Below are 22,641 nucleotides of genomic sequence, written 5' to 3'. Positions count from 1 at the left end.
ATGTCTAAGTGAGTAAAGGCAAATAATAAAACAGCTAGAAAAGTCTGGTAAATTAAAAAAAAAATAAAGTAGGAAAAGATAACACTCACAATATTTTGATATCCAAAATCTAAGGCACTATCTTGTCTCATATCATGATATAGATATAATATCAATGTATTCCTAACACTCTTCGTGCTCTACATATAGTTATCAAGTGGTTTAATAAACTTATTTTTTCATTTTCAGAACTGTCTGTACAACACAGCTGGGGATCGATGCGAACGATGCAAAGAAGGTTACTATGGAAATGCGGCTTTGAGGACTTGCAGAGTTTGCCCTTGCCCATTAAGCATCGCCACAAACAGGTGAGTGAAAAAAACAAAAGACCCCTAGAGAGCTGTACCACAACTACATGGAAATGCGTGTCTCAAGAATTGAATCATGACCTCTCTGTCAATCTGCAGTTTTGCAATAGGTTGCAAAGACTTCTTTGGAGAGATTGAGTGTGTTTGCAGAGCGGGCTACACTGGAGACAAGTGCGAAAGGTGAGTGTCTGTATGGGCAGATGAGTTTAAAGGCCCAGACACACCAAACTGACATCAAAGAACCAGTGGCTATGAATGTCAGCTGCCACAAAGACAACGACCGTTGGCCAGCCTGCACATACATTTTGCACCTGTGTGCGAGGAAATAACTCTCCATAGCAGCTGGCGGCGGGAGTCTGTAATCATCTTTCAAAAACGAAAACTGGAAGATCCGAACAGCACGGATTCAAGACGCTAGTTAGCCAGTTAGCACATTAACAACACAACCTGGTGTTGAAAGAACAGGGGATATTTGATGTGCTTTAACGAACAAAAACACAAATAATTACCAACAGTTTTTGCTAAAGAGCTCAATGGCTAGAAAACATGTAAACGCATTTGTTTTGATCTCATTCCCTCTTGACTTTAATCATTTGTTTACTTTCCTCACTTCCGTTTCTCTTCTTGTGCATGGAGCTAAACTGCCAATCAGGGTGATTTCATTCATCAGTGGGCTCCACCGTCTCTGATGCAACATGCTGAATTGGGTGATAAAAAAAAAGCTGACAAGGGCAGACTAGTGCCAACAGACACTACGCAAACTATGTCAGCGTTACAGATGCTTGCCAATGGCCAAACGTCAGCTTGGTGTGTCGGGGCTCTTACAGCCCATGCAATGGTGTAGAAATCCTGTGCAGATACTGCGTATTTTGGAATCCTTTGGGCTTTCTTATTATCTCCATCTTATTTTTTCTTTCCCATAGATGTGCTCCTGGTTACTATGGTGATCCACTGACGCCAGGAGGAAGTTGTCGGCCCTGTAATTGCTACGGCAATGGGAACAACTGTGATCCCAAGACTGGAGGTAAGATAATGGACTCCCATCTCTAAACAATGGAATAATCCACTAGTTGTTTATTGTTTTTATATATCTAAACATTGTCATACATTTTCTTTGGTTTCCTTAGTTTGCAAGAACACCCTGGAGCCGGGAGACACAAACACAGATAACCACTGCCAAGGTGAATTTACAACTAACTGAGTTTGGATGCTGTGACATGCAGTTTGCAACAAATTGAGCATGATCCGTTGCTAATTCAATCCTTTGTTATTGTGCAGAGTGTGACAATTGTGCCCAGACTTTACTCATTGATCTGGAGAAGCTGGATGACGAGCTGGGAAGGATCAAGACTCAACTAGACAACGCCACTGCCAGTGCCTCCTCTCAGGACAGGCTGAATAAGCTGGAAAAAGCCATAGCTGACACCAAGGTAAATTAAGGAAGTGATAAAGATATTTTAAATAGTTATAGATTTGGCGTAGACACAAAAGTTATGCTACCAAAACCTTATGCAAACTGCTTGGTCTTAAGCACATTGCGCATGTCAGTTTCTTACACATGCACACGAATACACACTCACACATACACACAAACAGTGTGGCACAGGATGGGTGTGCTTGTTCAAACATTTGAGATTCCTGCTGATAAGCAATCTCAGTGAATTTTGTCCCAGAGCCTGTGTGTCAACACGAGTTAGAGACCACACCACTGGATGCCAGTGCTTGTCTTGCTGACTTGTCGTTCCTCATTCCCTCATAATCTCAGTGTTACATCCACCTCATTTGCATTTTTTTGCATTCATGAGACACTAATGAATAAGCAAAGCACAAATTGAAACCAGCCCCAATCAGCCTCAGGCTTCAGCACACCACCTGCAACATCTGAATTTTCCTTTATGCAGCTTATTTTACATTTCTGCTGCTGTGCTTTCTGCAGGTTCTGGTCAACAAATACAACTCTGCTATCAACACCCAAAAGTCCAGAGTCAACCAGCTGGACGAGGACATGGACACTCTCTCAGATGACATCCGCACCCTCAAAGACAAGGTAGAGCGAGGGAGATAAGGCCTACTGTAGGATGTTTTTAAAATACCAGCATGCAGTTGTGAAAATATGCATGAGTATGTATCATTGGTATGTATTTTATTCAGGCAGATAAAAGGGCTGCTGATGCTGACAAGGCAGTGACAGAAGTTGGAAAAACCCACAATCGGGCTAAAGATCTGGACTCAGAGATTCAAAACCTGCTCAAGAAAATCCAAGGTAAAAGTTACTGAAATTCAGAAGCAACACTCTCCCTTCTCTGTCCTTATTTTTTGATTTTGGCTTTCTTTTGATGTCCTTCTTTCTTCAGGTTTCTGCATTTATGTTTGGTTCATTAGTACATGTAGTTTATCTCCATAGGTAGAATAAAAGACTTAAATAAAATGACTATCAGAGACTAAATCTTTGCTTGACTGGGCGTGTGTTTTGTGTGTGTTTGAAGCTCTGCTGGACCAACTGAAGGATTCAGGTGCCAGCGGTGAAATAGTCCCCAATGCAGACCTGGCTAAGATGCTAGAAGATGCCAAGCGCATGGTGAAGGAGATGCAGAATAGGAACTTCACCCCACAGAAGACAGCTGCTGAGAAAGAAAGAGAGGAGGCGAAGAAACGTAAGACACGTAGCCTATACTTAGTTAGCCATTACATGAAATTTCACCCCATTTGAGAGGCCTCACAAAGGAGATAACGGTGCACACTCTGCCATTATTAGCCAAAAACTCTGTTTTCCCTACCTCCATGTCAGGAGTTTTACTAAAGGTCTGTTTTCAGTGACCTAAAACAGTTTACATGTGAACCAAGCCGTAACCGCTGGTGCTGAAAAATTAAGCCAACAGGAAGTGCAAAAAACTGCAGTTTATCGAAACAGAGTAATTCCCCATAGACGTTAAAATGTTGAAATGCCCAACTTAATAGCAGAAATAAACATGTTTATGGCCTTGTACAGAAAACAGTTTTAGTCTCTATGGCTAATTATAGCATTCATGAAACTTTTACAGGGGATGAATTTTTAAATAACTACCCTGTTTAACTTTCATTAAGGCTTAAAGTTATGCATATTTTGAGCCTGGCTGTTTAGAGTTACAGGCCATCTGCAAGGCGTCGCCACTTCTTGCTCCAAAAAACGCCAAAGTTGAGGCTTCAAAACAAGTCTACAGGTCTACATCCATTATCTTCATACAGATTATGGTGTTGACAGAAGGCCACAATGTATAGAAAAAGCTGCATTTTAAAAATACCAGTATAGTGTGGACTAGGCTTTAATAAATCCCTGCAGATTTGCTTCATCAAAGCACTGGTGTGGTTGTTGAAAAAAACTTGAATTAATCTGTTCTGTTTTATTATCTAGTGCTGGACTACATCAAGGCTAATGTGAGTAAGCAGAGTGACCAAAACGAGGATGCGGCAGAGAATCTTCAGAACCTGCTGAAGGGTTACGAAGCCAAGCTGAAGGACCTGGACAAGGCTCTGAAGGAGGCAGTGGACTTGGTGAAAAAAGCCAACACCCAGAACGGGCTCAATGCTGATTCTCTGACAGACCTGCAGGTAATAAGTCAAATGTCAAGTAGTTAATCAGTCATGAGAAATGTGTGGATATGTGAGTTAATATTTAGTGAGAAAAGAAATCGTTACAAGGATTATATGTACACATGTGATTAAACTTATATTTCATAAACAATCAATGCATGAATGATAAGTAAGGATGTGCTGTTTAGTCGTTGATAACATAAAACTGCAGTTATACATTAAGGTAAGATATTACATGAACAAAGTAAAGAATGCCCTGCTGGTTATCAATGCTGTTTATAGTCATTATTCTCTAAACTGACTCGTGCTTTCAACAGAAACGCATCAAAGACTTAAAAAAGGAGAGGGACACTGTTGAGGACCAAATGGACATGGCTGAAAAAGAGCTGAGGAAAACAGAGGACATGGTGAAAACGCTTTCCAAAAGCAAAACGGTACGATTAGCAGACTGTAACCTGCATGTTCTTTTCCCAAAATACTCCCTGTAGTCAGAATCATACACCTACCTATCTCGTACGCCTCAGCGTGAGCTACAACATTTTTGACACACTGTAGCTACAGTTTGTTATAATAAAAAGTCTCATCTCTGATCTAGTTTGAGTGCGCTGCCAGGTCCCAACATGCCCTCCTCTCAGATAATGATCAGTGCTTTTGCTCGCTGTGCGCTGAGGCAAGCTAAATGGCATTTCCTGCTGTAATGAATAATTTAAACCTGTTCACCTGTCTTGTTCATCTGTAGGAATATGAAGGGCTGGCCGCACAGCTGGACGGTGCCAAGACTGACTTGACCAAGAGGGTAAATGAGATCGCCAAGGCTGCAGCCAAGGAGGACGTCGTGAAAGCTGCTGAGGATCATGCGAAAGAACTTGCTGAGCTGGCAAATAAGATGGAGAAGTGGGTCTTTAATGCACACAACAATGACACACAGTCCTTTTATTGATTGGTCTAAGGAATAGATTTAAGCTTCTCTTCAGTGCTATTCAAGCAGAGTCAGCTTAGTTTTCAAGACGTGTCTCATCATCAGCATCTGTTCTCCATGTGTGTTTTACAGTGATGTGAAGAACGCTATGGGACGTCCTGAGGTGCGTGACGCCCAAGACGCTACTGACGCCTACAAGAACATCACGAATGCAATAAATGCTGCTGAGGCTGCTGCCAAAGAGGCCGGAGATGCTGCGGACAAAGCCTTGAATGTAAGCCACAGACTTCATACCTTAAAGGAACAGTGTGTAGGATTTAGGGGCATCTAGTGGTGGAGATTGAAGATTACAACCAGCTGAAACTTCTCCTGTGCCAAGTGTGAACTCCTGGTCAAGATTTTTTCAGTGTTAATGGTTCAGGTGTTTTTTATTGAGAGCCGAATTATCCATAGAGGTCTCCTCCTCTCCGAAACAAACGGACCAGATGATCAAAACTGGTGTATATATGGAATAAATCAGTTCCACATTGCACTTGCAAATGTCAGGAGGTTTTACCAGGAGCCAAATTATGTGTGGTGGTGTCCTCTTCTCTTTAAATAAACATACCCAGTGATTTAAACTGAAAAAAAAACAAACAAATGAAGCAGTTTCACATTAAAAATAAGTGTTTTTCTGTAGCTATTCAGCTTCATTCAGGGGCTTCTAACTCCGGTGACAAAAAAACAAACAAATAATCCTATCTAGAGGCAGTGTTTGGTTTGTCCCTTCTGGGCAACTGTAAAAACACTGCAGTGGAACATGTCGGATTCTGTGGACGAGGATCCGCTCCCTATTTAGAGATAAGCGGCTTATTCTGAGATGACAAAAACACAATGATTCTTATTTTTAGGTGATTATACACTAAAGACAATATATTTATATCATATTTCATTTCTTCAGATATATACCCCTAAATACACACTGGACCTTTAAACAAGTAATTGTACATGCTTTTTGGAATGATAGAAATTACATTTTTAGATATATTTTGATAACATTTTTCATGTTAACGAATCTGTTTTTTTGTCCCATTAGGATGTAAAAAACAAGAAGCTCACAGAAAGAGCAAAAGACCTCAAAAAGAATGGTGATGAGCTCCTGAAGAATGCAAACGATGCCGAGGAAGACCTTCAAGGTATTCAGCCCTAAAATTAAACCGTTGTTTTTTGTGACCCAAAAGCTTTGTCGCTAATTGTTTTTCTTAAAAAGATGCTGCGGACCAAATTAATGACCTGAAGAAGCGCCTAGCAGATGCTGACAAGAAAAAGCAAGATCTTCAGAAAGACCTGCTGGATAAACAGAACCAAATAAACAACATCCAGAGAGGTAGAACAAGTCACGACACAACAGCATTGGCATGAATATTTAACTGATTGTGTCTGAGTCTACTATCAAGGTTCTCGTTTCCTCTTCACTTTCCCTAATCACTCATTTCTTCACATCAGATGACATCAGTGACATGATTGATGAAGCCAAACAGAAGGCAGCTGCAGCCAATGACACGGCCAAAAATACAATGGATAAACTGAATGACATCAAAAAGGAAATGGCTAAGATCAGTGTCACTTCTGGAGACTCAAACCTAGGCGGTGTATTGGATGATGTGAACAAGACAGGTGAGATTTTGAAAAGATGTATTTAGGCACATTAGGTAATACCTTTTCATTTCTCATGCCTTCGTGCCTGTGATAACCGTGTATCGAGGCATTGTATTTGCAGGTTGTCTGTCCCAATCTCATGACGCAATATCTCAAGAACATCTTTTTTTGCAAATTTGGCGACAAATGTTCAGATTTTGGTGGGCAGAGGACAAAGGTCAAGGTCACTGTGATCCTGTCTGTCACATTCTTGTGAAGGCAATATTTTAAGAAGGCCTTTAGGGAGTTTTTTTCAAATTTGGCCCAAACATTCACTTGGACTCGACGGCAAACTGATCAGATTTTGGTGGTCAAAGGTCACAGTGATATTGAATCCATCTCATTCTTGTGAATGTGATATCTCAAGATCACCTTGAGGGAATGTCTTCACATTGAACACGTGTTTAGACTCAAGAATAAAATGGTTTGAAGTCAGTGACCTAAGGCCATATCAAGGTCACTGACTTCATGTACCAATTATAAAAAAAAATCACTCAGATGTTTAATAGGTTAAAATTAAGAAGTGGTGACATTTTATATCCAAAAGGTCAAAGGCCTACTTCACAGTAACATTATGATGTTCTGTAAAAAACTTTTCTGGTCATGATTCAAAGGCGTAACTCAGAAACAGAAGGAGAGACATTTGGTCAGATACCGAATTGGTTACACAAATCTTCGGCGTCCACCTTGAATCTGCACTGATTGTAAAGATCTTCAGTGCTGCCGGGAGAAAGATGCGTGTGCAGCATCCTTGTTTTTACAGACATGGATGTAAATTACTTGACAGATTTGTGAAGGCATACAACAGCAAGTTGGTAATTCTAGTAGGTTTTTTTGTACTTTAAGGTACAGAATCACCATGTTTTTTATTATAAACGTTGTATTAAATATGTAGATGCTGTAATTTGTTTAACAGTTTGTTTTCTCTCTCTTATCTTCTACTCACAGTGAAGGACTTGCTGAACAAAATTCCAAATCTGAGTGATAAGATCTCAGAGGTGGAGAACCTGACCTTGCAGTTCTCGCCCATAACCAAGATATCTGACAACATCAATAAGATCAAAGAGCTCATCGAACAAGCCCGGGACGCAGCTAACAGGGTGAGGTCCCGCTCTGTAAAAAAACAAATCAAACCGACTTGTCCCTTTTGCCTTTTTAGATTTAATTTCCCTTTTTTATGTCTCTTTCCCAGATTGCAATCCCAATGAAGTTCTCAGGCAATGCCCACGTGGAGATGCGTCCACCAAGGAATCTGGATGATATGAAAGCCTACACGTCCCTGTCACTGTCGCTACAGAGACCTGAAAGTCCTTCAAGGGGTGATAGAGGACGCAGACGCAGACGCAGACAGGTCACAGACAGTGGAAACATGTTTGTGTTGTACCTTGGCAATAGAGATGTAAGTGACTCTAAATGCATATAGATCCTTTGATGAAGATTTAGCTCCTGATTGCAAACAACTTGCAAACATACTGTTTTCTTTTAGCCTTCTAAGGACTACATCGGCATGTATCTGAAGAACAACGTGCTGCATGGTGTGTACAAGCTCAACGGAGTCGAGAACAAGCTAACATTGGATACCATCAGTAGGTCTGGGTCTGAGCCATCTACGTTTGATAGAGTGGACCTACGCAGGTAAACTTGCAGCTTAAAATTGTTTCACTACATGTTTCTGTCCACTAAAATTACAGCATGCATTCGGGATTATTAAACACAGGTAAACCTGCTAAAAATAGGCTATACACTGCTTTCCCATTACCAGGAGAGCAGAGCTGTATACACGGCTTTTCAGCAGACAAGTTTGCCTCTTGTGTGTGTGTGAGTGTGTGTGAGAAAACTCGATACAGATTAATTTGGACCAATGTTTGAGCACTGTTTAGGAGGAGACGGTCGATGATTAGTGGCAGTGCGTCATTGCATCTTGCCGGTTAGGCTGAAATTAGCGTGTCAACCACGTGTTCAGTTTCCCATCATTGCTGATTGGAGCCAGAGGCAATAAATATCTGTTTCCGTCGGAGAGTCATCTGACCTGGATGTCAGAGCTGATTGTACGCATTCCCATTTTATTAAAAAGCCAGATGTTAGTCGATGTTTGCAGTTTTAAGTGCAGTGGGAATGAGGCATAAGTGCACACTCTTATCCAAGGTGACTTACTAGATAGCATTGTAAGTGTGAAATGCCAAAGACATTTGTGAAGATTGTAAATGTGTTGCGGATTTAGGATTTACCAAGATGCAAAGATGACACTCACCAAAGAAATCACCTCATCCAAACCCAAAGACCCAATTGTAAGAGACAGGCAAGGAGACGAGACCAAGAACCTCCTTAATGTCAGTCCTGATGATTTTGTTTTCTACATTGGAGGCTATCCTGACAACTTCACAGTAAGCACCAAGGAAATAAAAACTGTAATATCATTCATTTGTTTATTTTTAACTATATCATGTGTTAATAAACTTGTCTCTGTTTTGCTCCTCTTCAGCCGCCACCTTCTCTCAACTATCCCAAGTACATAGGCTGCCTTGAGTTCTCATCTTTTAACGACAACGGCATCAGTCTCTACAATTTCCAAAAGGCACAAGGGATCACAGCTACAAACACTACATGCAAGAGGTAATAATATCTTTTTACGGTAAAAACACACCTACACCAAGCAGCATCAAGTATGGCCTGTGGTGACGTGCATTTTAATTCCACCTGAAACACACACACACACACCTCTTGGCCATAGAAAAATGTAATTATTGCGCAACTTCACCGCTGCTTCTGCATTAACTATAAACATGCAGCAGAAAAACAGAGATTTATTAACAACAGCAAAACTATGTCACAACATTTGTTGACAAACTCTCACACAACTTGTGCAGTATACCTCAAGTCTCATTTATCTAGTTGTATTCTCACTACATCCCAAATACGTCCATTTTCACTAAAACCTTTCTTTTTAAAGTAACACTTTGTAAGATTTGGGGAGATTTCGTGGCATCTAGTTGTGAGGATTGCAGATAGCAACCAGCTGAAATTCTTGGCTAGGATTCCTTCAGTGTTCATTGTTCAGGAGGTTTTTACCAGGAGTCGAATTATCCACAGAGGTCTCTTCCACTTGAAAACGAACAGAAGCTGTGATTTAAAACCGGGTATAAACACAGAATAAAGCAGTTTCTTGATAAGCCATCATTGTTTTTCTGACATTTACGGTGGCTGACTTAAATGGCCCTACCTAGAGCCAGTGTTTGGTTTGTCCATTCTGGGCAACTGTAGGAACATGGCAGTGCAACATGGCAAGCTCTGTGGACGAGGATCCACTCCTTATGTCGACAACGGTTCATTCAAAAGTAACAAAACACAGCTATTCTTGTTTTCAGGTGATTATAAACTAAGGAAAACTTTTTATATTACATCACATTGTCGCCAATATATTCCCTTGTATATGTTAAAACTGAACTTAGAGTTAAACTTAACCATGCTCTCATTAAAATCATGCTCCAACAATAAGGTTGTTTTTTTTTTTTTTTTTAGCAGTAATGCATATGTTTGGGAAGTACTGAGCATATGACTGAATAAATGAGACTTTATTATACTGCCCAAGTTGTGTGAGACTTTGTAAACACGTTTTGATGTAGTTTTGCTGTTGTTAAGCTGGTCCCCATCCAATCAATAAATCAATGTTTGCTGTTTTCTGTGGAGGCATGCAAGAAAAACGTTTTCCTTAAAAATTCAAGGTACCATCTCATGACTAATTCATATTCAGATGGTCATTTTGTGGGTCCTTTAAGACACCCATTTAATAAAATCTGAAATGTAATTTTCTGATTTCCCCTTCTTTCAGATATGTACCTCCAGATGATTCCCAATACTATGAAGGCACTGGTTATGGCAAAGTGATTTTTAAGAAACCCGAAAAAATCCTGGGTATTGCTATGCTCCTCCGGACTCACTCAGAAAACGGTCTGCTCTTATACTTAGGAGATGAGGTAAACTTTTGTTCATATTTTAGCTTTATACATCTTGTTTTGATGCATTTTGTTAGACGTATATGTACTATGTGCAAGAATTTGATTACTCGATTTTCACCTCAACACAGAACAAATACTTAATGGTGACGGTGGAGAAGGGCTTCATTGTCATACGTAGTAATTTGCTTGATGCACCAGTTGTGGCGACAGAGAAGTCATTCCCGGTAAGAGGCTTTCTTCTTCTTATTCATTTTCTGCAGTCTCTTAGGTTCGCCCCTTGACAATTCAAACAAAAGGACTGACAGGTTCATCTTGAATCTCGTCTTTTCAGTATAATGGGTGCCGACCCAAAATTCACGATAAAGACAAATGAACATACTTGTTTGTGAGTGGTCTCCCTTAACAATTGCTATTACCCAACCAGGTAACATTTGTAAATCAAGAATCATTCATTCACCTTCTCTATTCTTTTCTTTAGATAAATGAATGGAAAGAAATCTTAATTATCAGCGCAGGAAAGGGAGAAATAAAAGTCCTCTTGGCCAGTAAACAAGTAGCCATAGCCAAAGCTTCGTACGCCAACACCGACTTTAAAGAATTCTATGTTGGTGGCGCCCCACAAGACATCAGGGAAAAGTAAGTGGTTGTCAATTTTCCTCTTAATCATTGTGTGCTGTGAGTTAGGTATTCCCACTTTATTGAACATAACTTGATTTTCTGTTCCTCTTCACAGATTTGGCATCAACATACAGCCATACAAAGGATGCTTGAGGAACTTGAGGCAGTTGTCAGCTATTCAACTTCTTGATGAGCAAGTGGGCATCAGCAAAGGCTGTCCCACAGACTCCTTGGTAGGACTTTATCCCCTGCTTCCCAAACTGTTATCAGCATGTATATTACCTCCCAAACCACACTTAGGCTAATGTATGAACTAATTAACTGATGCATAATGTCCATGTTTTTGTCTAGCTTTCCCGTAGAGCGGAGTTCAGCACAGGAAGCTCCCTGTCATCTGGCCTCTCAGGCTTTACTCTGAACAATGACGTTTCTGTGTCCCTCGGATTCAAGAGCACAGAGAATCAGGGTCTCATTCTGCAGAACAAACAGTCGGTCAGTCCTTAACATTTATTCTGACATTGAATTTTTAATTGTGACCTCATGAGATCTGGATTGTGTGAGACAACAGGTAAAACTTGGTCTGATTTTAAAACTTTTCATTTTTTATGTTTTTCAGGCTAATGGGATAAGTATTGAGTTGGAAAACGGCCATGTGATTCTCCACTTCAACAACAAGATCTGGAAATCAAACAAGCAATATAACGATGGCCAGTGGCATTATTTGACCATATCTAGAAGAAGTGGAAGGTATGAAAGAAACTGATTTTACATTAGCCCTTTTTAAACAGAGATCCTGCTATGGGGTCGCTAAAAACTTTCTTCTTCATGCCGTCTTTGCATTTTTACGCAGAACCAAACAACCGTGGCATCAAGCAGTGATCTCAGACAATATGCCAGCATTGTAGAAGCAAAAGAGGAGTGACAGGCATGACATGTAACACAACAGCATCAGCCTCTAGTGTGACGTTTGCATACCCAGCAGCAGCCCTTTCTAAACAATAACAATAACATAAGATGTCAATAGCAGTCGTTTACCATTCATGGAAGCTTATTTGTGTCAGCCGCTAACTGCTATTAGCTGCTCTTTCAATCTCTGTTAGGGGGTCACACACGTAACACGACCCCAAAATTGTCACACACGGCCTGCCCATAATCCCATCCTACTAGCTTACCTTTTTACATGAACACCATTTCGGGGCTTGTACTACCTTCTGTGCCGGCTCAAAGGTGAGACAATGCTCCCTTTGCTCTCTATGCTCCCATTCTGCGATTGTGCTTTTACAGAATGGCGAGGCAGCATAATGGCGTGATATTTCCGCCTTGAACAGACAGTGTAAAAGGGGCTATGCAGACAAACAATAAATGATGTTGACATCCACACATACTTAACATTTTTTTGACAACGACACACATTACACTGTGGTTTCGTGTGATTTTAGTTTTAAGCCAAGCAAGCAAGTAAATGGGCTCAGTTCTACACATGACAAATTAACGTTGACAACGACACCGGTTAAGCTGCAGTTAAAATCAAACAGTCGTTGAATATAATGTGAAACAAACGCTGGCAGTCTAAAATCCAAAATCTGATAAAAATATCACGATTTTTCTAAACAGGACTGAGCTGTACGTTGATGACGAAGATGCGGGTAAGGAGCAGAGCGGCAGCGCTGCCATACCTGAGACAGGTGGCTCTGTGATCCTGGGAAAAAACAAGTTCCAAGGCTGCATTTCCAACCTCTACACAAGACGGTAGTATTTCCTCACTCTGCACTGCATGGCTCAACATTTTGAAATATCTCCAGATTCATGTGCAGCGTTTATTAGTGAAGTTTGTTTGCACACCAGATATCTATACACTTTGATGTTTGGTGTTAATAATGTATTTGTCATCTACTCTGTTTGCAGGCCAGCCAATCTGTACAAGGCTGAGGACCTCAGCACCTTTGCTGCTTCTGGAGATGTTTTGCTGGATGTGTGTACTCCCGACAGTTTTGCTAAAATGATGCTGGACCGCGCCTCGAAGAAGGTGAGTCTTTGCTGATTGTTTTTGTAAACAAATGAAAAACCTACAGAAGCCCTGAGAGGCAAGTAACAAATCAAATTCTCGTGATCTAGTGATCTATTTTTCTAAGTGTGCTCTAACTTTCATTAAGTTCCCTAAATTTTCATCTGTAAAACAGGTGTTTAAAAAAAGTTTGGCTAGCATATTCATGTCTAACCTACGTTTTTTTTTTTCATTGTGGATAACAGGTGAACAATATAATCAGAATTATCCATATTATTATTTAATTTTTGGTGGGTTGTTGTTGTAATTGGATTTCACAGGCTGTTTTTGTGACTGTTGCAGCCTGAAATGCCCAATTTCACAGCAGCTTTTCTAAAAGATTGAAATGCATGATGCAATATTTTTAGGCATGTTTTGCAGTGAAAATAAGGGGGCGAGTGAAAATTGCAACGGTAATTGTGATGCTGTCTTAAATTCTGAGCTTATTGTTATGAACATTTTGTATTTCCCACAAAATAAGAATCTATTTGTAATGGCGGGTCGGTGGATGGGGGGGCAGCAACAGTTTGAGTTTAATTCATGTACTCTGAACACAAAGTACATAAATTGTGTTTAAGTAAGTTATGTAAGATTACTGTCATGTCTTTCTTTTGGCTAGAAATGGTTTTTAATCTGCGCTAATCTGCCGTTAGCGAGGTTAAAACTCACCTGGAAAAAAAACATGAAAGCTTTTAGTCCTATTTAGAACAACAAACAGACAACAAACTTATACAAAAATCATCCTGACAAATTAAAAAATAAGTACCTGCCCCCAATTTTTTCCCATCTGATTTCACAGATGAAAAAAACAGAATAAGGAATTTAATATTATCCTGACAAAATCTTTTTTTTTTTTTTACCTGTTCTTAAGTCATAAACACAGGAGATAAAACAACTTGGATCACAGTTAAAACATAGATCACCAGGGTTTTTTTCCTTCACTTTGCTTCTCAGAGCTTCTATACTGACATTATGATGAAATAATTTTAACTTTTCTTCAAAGGGAATAAACTGAGTAAAATAACTGTTTAACAACTAGAGCAGTCCATCTTATTTAAAGGCGGTACTTTCAAAACTAGCATGTACATTATGAACATGGTGACTTGATGATTGATTCCACTCACTAGCAGTAAGTCATCCTTATCTTTCCCTTTTATAACTTCTATTCATTTTTACAGTGAAACTATTGTATAATTGTTAAGTGCAAATCAATAATCACTCTGTGTTTGTCTATTGTTGACATTGCTCAAATTGTATTTTGCTGCCTTATTTCCAGAGATGAAGAAGAAGGAGCCCTAAGACCTGCTGATGCTGACAAGAATCTAATATTGACATGAAAAACTGGCAGCTTGTGCCACAGCGTTCTGTTGCCTATATGCACAAGCTCATTCATCTGCAGTGTACTTAAATAAAACAACATATCATGAACATTCCCAATAATCACACAATTTATTAAATGTATTGTATCTCTGTCTATCTATTCTATTTAAAAGTCCATTAATTTCAAACAAAAACTTGTGGAATAACAAGCTTGAAATCAGCTCATGTCTCTTTTCTTTCTTTCGTGTAACTCAGTAATGAACCACTAACAGTCATTCACAAGCACGTGTCTTCTAACTCACTACTGTCAGATCTAATAGAAACACTCACAGACATGCCTGATTTTAAAATGATACAAATGGTAACTTCATTATCAAATAAAACTACTAATCATCACAGCTAATATTCAATAAACAACAGGATTTACATTCTCTGACCCATGACTCTGCTTTACGTGTTAGACTTCATGTGAATGTGCAAACTTTTAATCTACTTTTAAGGAAACGAAGGGACACAGATGATATGTTTTAAACTTGTTAAATTATTTTAAATTAGTTTGCTTTGGGAAATTATCGCCATTTTCAAGAAGACAGTTTAAAAGTGTTAGTAAACATGAACTGTATCCCCAATCCAAAAACTAGAGTGTTAAAACTCTAATTTATGTTGTCACAGGGAGCTGCTACAGACAGTGAATCAGGAAAGATGTCAGAAATGACATCAGGAGCAACTCACCGTCCAATGCTTCATCCCAGAATGTTTTTATAAATAGCCCTGGATGTAAATATATAGGCTATCTATATTTCAAAAATAAGAATAGGCCAAATAATAATTTAAAAAGCCCCAGATGTAAAAATCTGTAATAATTCTGTTTATACTTGTACTTGAGTGGATATAATAAGTTACATTACACCACTCTAAGTTAATATAGAATAGAAATACTTTAATCCTGTGGGGGAAATTGTTTATATATAATGATTATACAAACATACATTTAACAATATTTCCAACTCCGGTCAATTGATTTTTAATGATAGCATTTATTTCTACTCACTAATCACTAACAACTACTATAACAACTCATAATTAACCTCGAAAGTGCAATTTTTTAAAGGTAAATAAGGTGCCAATGTGCATAAAAAAGGCATCAAAATAGAGCTTGTTCCTCAAAATAAATAAAATTTTAAAAAATAAGCCCCTAATGTTCTCATATCCTAGAAACACCTCTGGTTTTGAGTTTATGGGGACATTTTCTGTTTCAGACTGGAGAACACTACACTAAAATACAACTCATTTGTGTATTTAAAAAAAGAAAACAAACATTCATTGTCTGTTGAGCAGCCCCAAACTTTATACAATTAATGATTGGCTACTGAAATAATAGTGGAATTCTTAATTTAGGTGGTTTTATCCTGTAAATGGCTCCCTTGCTATTGTGGGCCAATAAAGCCCTGTGTTTTGTCATTACCTAAATAAACTTGTCTTGAATTAACAACCAAATCTAAATTTATCCATCTATTGCAACTCTGAATACAATCTTAAGGTTTAGAAACTACATTCAAATAAATGTAGTCAGTGAGAAGTTTGGCAGCATCGCCTGAGAGGAATTGTTGGCATTTCACAGATAAGCAGTGAAAAATTTGAGGCCTAGCAGAGCGTACTGTGTGCTGATACATTTTCAAAGCATGGTTACATCATTTCTTTAAATCACTAAGGATCTTGCATGTCCATCATAATTTACTAAGCTCTGAGCTTTTTATTTGGAGCATGTGATTAATGGAGACCGCATCACCACCACAATCTTTAACAACCCTGACCCACAGTAGATTGCCTGAATAATGAATTCTCAGCTGCTGCATGAGTTCATACAAGTGCAATAATCAGTTGTCACATAAGAGTCTTGAGTTTTGGGAAAAATAGAACTGAAGGAGTACAAGAATGGCTGTGTAATTTACTTAGTATTCATATGATACCACTCTTTTTGCTCCTTCATCCTTTATCATTAGTGTTATCTGTACCATCAGGACTACATGGACGATTTAAAAAAGCTCTTTGAGTTTGTTCGCAGTCTATAGTATTTGTAACTCACTGCTGTCATCACTGAAACCACTCAAATCATACACTGTAAGCAACCAAACAAGCACAAAATTCCCATGTTGCATCCAAACACACCTCTGAGTAAACAGGAAGTGTGCGGGGGTTGTGCCAACGTAACGTATCTGGTATGTTATTTTGTAGCTGTAACTAAAAGATCCAAACTGACTAAATGAGTGATGAAATCACTATAACAGGTTATACTTTGCTATTTATCATAACTATTGCATGTCTCCATCATCTGCTCTTTTTCTGATCTGCATGATGACATTAGCTGATTTAGATGAGCAGTGAAATAACATAAAATTTATCTGCAACAATTTTGATTATTGTTTTAGTATTTTTAATGCAAAGAATCTTAAAAAAGGGGAGAATGTTTACTAGTTTTCTTTAATCTTCTATGATAGAAAATGAAATACATTTACATTTTGGACAGTTGTATGACTATTTTCTGACAATTTATTGGCCAAACGATTAGTCGATTAATCCTCCTTGTATTGGCAGATGAATGGATAATGAAAATAATACAGTTCTGAGCTGGTTCATTCAGTGTATGACCAATCCTGAGTGTTCTCATCTGTGGGTTAAAGAATTTTTTATATGTTAAACTAAGATTGTTGTCATTTTTACCACTACCCTGCATCTTTATATTTTGACAGAGTGGGGCCCCTTTGGAGACGTCCCAAATATGAGTGAGAAAATGATGATTCGATGGCCAACTTGTGCTCAGTGTGTCTTCTTTGTGCTGTTTCAGGATGTTGTGATGCAGGCAATGAATGAGAGCCTATCAGCATGTGCATTACCAGCTCTGCTTCCAAATGCTTATCGCATGGGCGGCCCTGTCAGCAGCCTGAGCTACAGCCTTCCACTCCAGGTCCTGCAGCCCAGGCGAGTAACCCGTTTTACCCGTTTCACAATACACATACATGCACACACACAAAACTTTCAGAGGAAGATTTCTAAATGAAAAGTGACAGAGTCTGTCATCTCAAAATTTATGCTACAGTTCTGTCAGAGCCAAACGCACACAAACACTAAAGATGGTGTCTTTCTTTCTCCTCTCCAGGCCCCACTTCTCTCTAGATGTGAAGACTCGGGCCCTTGAGGGCCTGCTGTTCTTTGCTGCTACCCGAGGAGGGCGCTCTCATCTTGCTTTATACATATCCAAAGGCAGGATCAGACTGTCAGTTGGCAAACAGAAGGAGATCTTCAACAGGGAGAAGTACAATGATGGAAAGTGGCACTCGGTCAGTGGACTCATATCATACTTTCAAATGAAACTCAACTCACGCACAATTTTAAAGCTGCAAATGCAGAATTACTCAATAACAGAACTAAGCTTTATCATTCTGTATGTGTACAATGAATCCTGCAGGTCATATTTAGTTTGGAGAGGAAGAAATTTCGACTGGTTGTAGATGGGATCAGGGCCCAGGATGGTCAGCTGACCAATGCTGAGCTGACATCCATGCAACAGTTTGTGTCACCGGTGTACCTGGGCAGTGCCCCCGAGTCGCTTCACAAAGAGCTGAAGGTAAAAATAAATGAATAAATAAAAAGAGCACTCAAACAGTTAATTTACAAATATCATTATATTCACTGTTTTATTATTATTATTATTATTTTGTTTTTTTTGTTTTGTTTTGTTTTTTTCACTTTTAGTTAAAGGCCCTTCCAAAGCAAAGTGTGTCCGGCTGTATACGCAATTTTAAAATGAATGGAGCAAAAATGTTAAATCCAACCACAAACCACGGTGCTGGCCCCTGTTTCGAGGGACCGACACAGAGAGGGGCTTATTTCTCAGGGAATGGAGCGCATGTCGTCATCAGTGAGTACATCTCTCTGACAATAATCTGATAACACTGCAAAAGCATTTCATCAAGATCTTTATCAGTTTTTGTATGCGATCTTGCAACAGCATCCACACAACCTGCTCACTATTCAAGTAATATCTTGAATAATAATCTAAACTTTAACAAGTTAAAAAATGTTGAGTTTGATCACCAAAATGGTTAATATCCTGAGATATAGGCTCACTGTTTAATTTTTTGAAAAATTTATTACACCCTTTTAAATCAAGAGGACTTTGTGACCCCCTGTGAAGCTATGGCGACCCCTAGTGGGGGTTGGGAACCCTTGGTTGGGAAACAGTGATATAGACATCTCTGAAAGCTGGAAATGCCAGTGGACATGATTCAGGTTTAACTTATTTTTTCCCCTCTAAAAAGGCAAGTATGTCTGAAGAGAGGGATATAAGTGATCATATGTGAATTTTAAAGGCCTTTCCCACTGACTGATAAAGTTTTTAATTAGTACAGAAAATTAGCAAAAAATATTTTACAAGTATAGTAATTGCTTCATACTAGTGGTATTCTGACAAGGTCTTTTTCTATTCTTAAATCTGATACTAATTAAATGTGTTTGACTGTGTTTGGAGGAAGAAAATAGAAATGAGAGTAACATAAAAAATGATGTTATAGCCAAAAAAAACCCCGTGATTACATTTTGATAATCAATAGAACCAATGTAATGGGTGTTTGAAGTGTTTATCGCTGGTATTGATTAACTTCCCCATTATGCTAGTAATGTACACAGGAAGACAAATTTTACATTTTCCATGTTCAATTTACCTGCTGCTTCCTTTCAAAGACACTTCCTAGGAAATTAGTGACGTTTCAGTTTCTTCAAAAAAACTATGAAACTCTATGTTTATTTCATGGTTTTCTGTTCACTGTTTTTAGCTTAATTTCTAAATTATAATATCTATAACAATGGCAATGATGACAACCACGATAATGTGTGTTTTTATGTATTTTAGATGACTCCTTTGTTGTGAGCTCCGGCTTTGAACTGCTGTTTAATATTCGCCCACGTAACCTGAGTGGCCTCCTGCTGCATGTCGGTGATTTCAGCAGGAACCAGTATGGACCTGCTATGGGCCACTATCTCACTGTCTACATGCACAGAGGAGAGGTGAGGTCTCCGCCAGTTTAATGATGCCACATAAGCTCTTTTTTCTGCTCCTGACCCTTAAAATTAGTTTTTATAAAATAAAGACTCGGGTTAAGTGAGTCTGGATTAGAGAAACACATCTCTTAGTGTGTGTGTGCCTTTGTTTTGGGGACTTTTACATTACAGAACCGGTCCTATATTTAACCTAGATTTCAAAAAGGGGTCTTTTCTTAGAGTGTGTTGTCTGTACATGTGATTAAATGCTCTGTGTTTGTTCACATTTCCAGGTGGTGGCACAAGCGAACAATGGCAAAGGGGAATTCATGGTGTCTGTGAAGCCGAAAGCTTCTTTATGTGATGGAATGTTTCATAAAATTTCAGGTAAAATACACACAATCACCTCATGATAGTATTCAAGACAAACTGCTTTTCAAACCTATTAGGACTCTGATTTAAATCATATTTTGCATTACATCACTGTCCATGTGTCTTCTAGTAATCAAGAGGAAAAATGTCGTGCAACTGCATGTGGACACAGTAGACAGTTACAAGATTGGACCACCATCTTCCACTGCAACTCTGACCAAAGACTCTTTGTATGTGGGTGGCATTCCTGGTGAGTATTAATCTGTTAATCTGAGAGTTAATCTACTTAGTTTCATTTTAGTTAAAGGGTGAGTTGACCCCAAAATGAAGAAAACATATTTTTCCTCTTACCTGTAGTGCTAATCATCAGACTGGATCGGTTTGGTGTGAGTTGCAGAGTGTTGGAGATATCGGCCATAGAGATGTCTGCCACATCTCAAATATAATGGAGCCAAATGGCACTCGGCTTGGGGAGCTCGAAGCGCAAAAGAAAAATACATTTTTTAACAGCAATGTCTCTCTCCAGATATCATGACCTGGGTACTCAAGATAATTCACAAATCTGTTTCATTGCCGAACAATTTTCTTTCTACGAGAGATGTCCCGATAATGTTTTTTTCTTCTTTCTTTTTGCCTCCATCCCCATACTACTGCTCATTTATTAATGAGTATCTGTCAATAGCAGGTGCTGATTGGATACTCACTTCAGTAGGCTTATTTTTCAATAACATAAACACTTTCATACTGTACTGAACAAGACCCGCCAACTGTGTCACCGGCTCAAAGTTGCATTAGCATAAGCTGGCAGTAGATGCACGCTTCCTTCTGCGCAGTGATACAGTTGGCGAGTGTAGTTCAGTAGAAAGTAAACAGTTCAAACATGAAACTGCTCACAACAAGGTCTGTGGTTCATCTTGAGTAACTGGTCATGATTTCTGGAAAGTGACATTACTGTTAAGTTTTTCAAATGTATTTTTTGGCGCTTTGAGCACCAGAAGCCCAGTGCAGTCCAGTCCCATTATATCGGAGAGAAGTCAGACATCTCTACAGGCGAGATCGCCAACACTCTGCAAGTCCCACCAAAACAATCTAGATAAACTGCACTACAGGTAAAAGGAAAAATATGTATTTTTGATGTTGGGCCAAACTGTCCCAACATATGACATGTTTACCACTTGTGTTGATCTACTGCAGAGATGTCAATGCGTCAGACGCTCCCCGTCACATCATCGTTTGTGGGATGCATCCAGGACATGAGGATCAACGGCGACTCAGTCTCATTCGACAGGCTGTCTGGCGTGTTCGGTCTGGTTAATCTCAAAGAGTGTCCAGGCTGAACATCTCACTGCGTCATCATGAATCAAACCTTGGGACCACGTCCGCCGCCAACCATGTGCAATCTGTTACCGAGACACAGAATGTGTTTGTGTGTAAGAATGTATATATTATGAGGTGTGTGTTTCAATGTGAGTGTGTGAGCGTCTGTGTGTAAAATGGAGATATGAGCAGCAGCTTACAGGTTCATAATATTTGCTGCTCGGTTAAACGTCTCTGTATTTATTTTTTTGTGATAAAATCAGCACCAATTTACATATGCTAACATTTGTGTTACAGTCTGATGTGTTGGTCCATTCATTTTCTGTCGACAATCAAATGCTAATGAATATGCTTGTGATTGGTCAGGGCTGCAATAGGAGCAACCCAGCACTTTAAGAAAACAAATGATGCCTTTTGTGATGGTGCTTTCATGATGATTTTTAATTTTTGTTTGTCAGAAAGTCTAGAATAATTACGTTTACACCCACGGTGCTCAAATCAGTGACATTTCAGAGGCTGCCTAGCTGTTTTATATTCAAAACCACATGCCAGCATGTAGAGCTCTGCATTTAACTGGTTTAATAGACGTGGTGTCTTCACACAGGCCATGAAATCACTTTTTTTTTCTCACACCGTTGTTCTATTTTCCATTTTGCATTCCTTTTTCATGCATGAGGACTTTCTTCATGGCTGTTTGTGGAGCATTGAGTTGAAAACATATAGATGCAATTATCTTCTAATAACACTCACAATTCATGTTTGGGACCATGTTGTCCATATAAAAGTTAAAGCTATATTACAAAATAACATGTTTTTGATGTATTTAAACTTCCCAGCAAGTGTTTACTTAGGGACTGTACTTTATTTATCAGGGGAGGGGGGTGTCTCGGATTTAATTTTTTTTTCTATTTTCAATCTTGACCCTCCCTGAAGCTACAAATTAGAATAGAGAAGAATTAAGTATTTGAACGCGGAAGCTAACCCCAGCCCCACAATGATGACGAACTGTCCCTTAGCTGCTGTGTACTTTTGTGGAAAAATCTGTCATATAGAAAAAATATGCATGACGATTGATGATTTTTACATGCATTCCTGTCTTGTGACCACTGATTTGTAAGCCATTTTGTAATTACTGTTTTATTACTTTATAAATACGTCTCAGTGCCATAAGTAGGGCTTGAAAAATATCTTTCGACTCAGTTTGTTTTACATACTAAAACGTGCTTTTTTTTTTGCTGACATGCAGAAATAAGTGTTAAATTATAGATAAGATAAATATTATTTTCAATTTATTTAAATATGTCTAGTATTTAATATTGGTATGAGGAAATAAGGATTAACATCTGCTGTGCTGGAATACATAATGTTGATTTATCTCAGTGTGCCTTCCTTTTGGGAGCTGTTCAGCTTGGACTACGACTAGTTAAGATTATGTTCAGTAAATACAACTCTAAGCAGGTTTTC

At 38.9% G+C, this 22,641-nt stretch overlaps 1 protein-coding gene across 1 annotated transcript in view; it reads left to right on the top strand.

The window, feature by feature from the left end:
* The window catches only part of LOC121950945 (laminin subunit alpha-3-like), a 78,432-nt gene extending 56,143 nt beyond the window's left edge, over positions 1-22,289 (top strand). Inside the window, exons 43-78 of the mRNA XM_042497082.1 lie at positions 229-347; positions 447-527; positions 1,271-1,371; positions 1,475-1,528; positions 1,626-1,777; positions 2,284-2,394; positions 2,499-2,610; positions 2,834-3,001; positions 3,739-3,935; positions 4,235-4,351; positions 4,657-4,811; positions 4,969-5,110; positions 5,912-6,011; positions 6,086-6,202; positions 6,322-6,492; positions 7,462-7,613; positions 7,706-7,912; positions 8,000-8,148; positions 8,735-8,897; positions 8,996-9,126; positions 10,343-10,487; positions 10,598-10,693; positions 10,948-11,105; positions 11,203-11,320; positions 11,439-11,579; positions 11,704-11,834; positions 12,702-12,836; positions 12,993-13,113; positions 17,297-17,430; positions 17,609-17,789; positions 17,918-18,076; positions 18,205-18,370; positions 19,361-19,515; positions 19,782-19,875; positions 19,991-20,110; positions 21,055-22,289. Coding sequence (XP_042353016.1) covers positions 229-347; positions 447-527; positions 1,271-1,371; positions 1,475-1,528; positions 1,626-1,777; positions 2,284-2,394; positions 2,499-2,610; positions 2,834-3,001; positions 3,739-3,935; positions 4,235-4,351; positions 4,657-4,811; positions 4,969-5,110; positions 5,912-6,011; positions 6,086-6,202; positions 6,322-6,492; positions 7,462-7,613; positions 7,706-7,912; positions 8,000-8,148; positions 8,735-8,897; positions 8,996-9,126; positions 10,343-10,487; positions 10,598-10,693; positions 10,948-11,105; positions 11,203-11,320; positions 11,439-11,579; positions 11,704-11,834; positions 12,702-12,836; positions 12,993-13,113; positions 17,297-17,430; positions 17,609-17,789; positions 17,918-18,076; positions 18,205-18,370; positions 19,361-19,515; positions 19,782-19,875; positions 19,991-20,110; positions 21,055-21,197 — 4,896 coding nt within the window. The 3' untranslated portion in view covers positions 21,198-22,289. The remainder of the gene's footprint in view (positions 1-228; positions 348-446; positions 528-1,270; positions 1,372-1,474; positions 1,529-1,625; positions 1,778-2,283; positions 2,395-2,498; positions 2,611-2,833; positions 3,002-3,738; positions 3,936-4,234; positions 4,352-4,656; positions 4,812-4,968; positions 5,111-5,911; positions 6,012-6,085; positions 6,203-6,321; positions 6,493-7,461; positions 7,614-7,705; positions 7,913-7,999; positions 8,149-8,734; positions 8,898-8,995; positions 9,127-10,342; positions 10,488-10,597; positions 10,694-10,947; positions 11,106-11,202; positions 11,321-11,438; positions 11,580-11,703; positions 11,835-12,701; positions 12,837-12,992; positions 13,114-17,296; positions 17,431-17,608; positions 17,790-17,917; positions 18,077-18,204; positions 18,371-19,360; positions 19,516-19,781; positions 19,876-19,990; positions 20,111-21,054) is intronic.
* The last annotated feature ends 352 nt before the right edge of the window (positions 22,290-22,641 follow it).

The sequence above is a fragment of the Plectropomus leopardus genome, chromosome 12 (assembly GCF_008729295.1).
Source record: "Plectropomus leopardus isolate mb chromosome 12, YSFRI_Pleo_2.0, whole genome shotgun sequence".
NCBI classification, from domain to species: Eukaryota; Metazoa; Chordata; class Actinopteri; order Perciformes; family Serranidae; genus Plectropomus; species Plectropomus leopardus.
The sequence above is the reverse complement of the archived record's forward strand: the minus strand, read 5'-3'. Positions and strand labels throughout refer to the sequence as shown.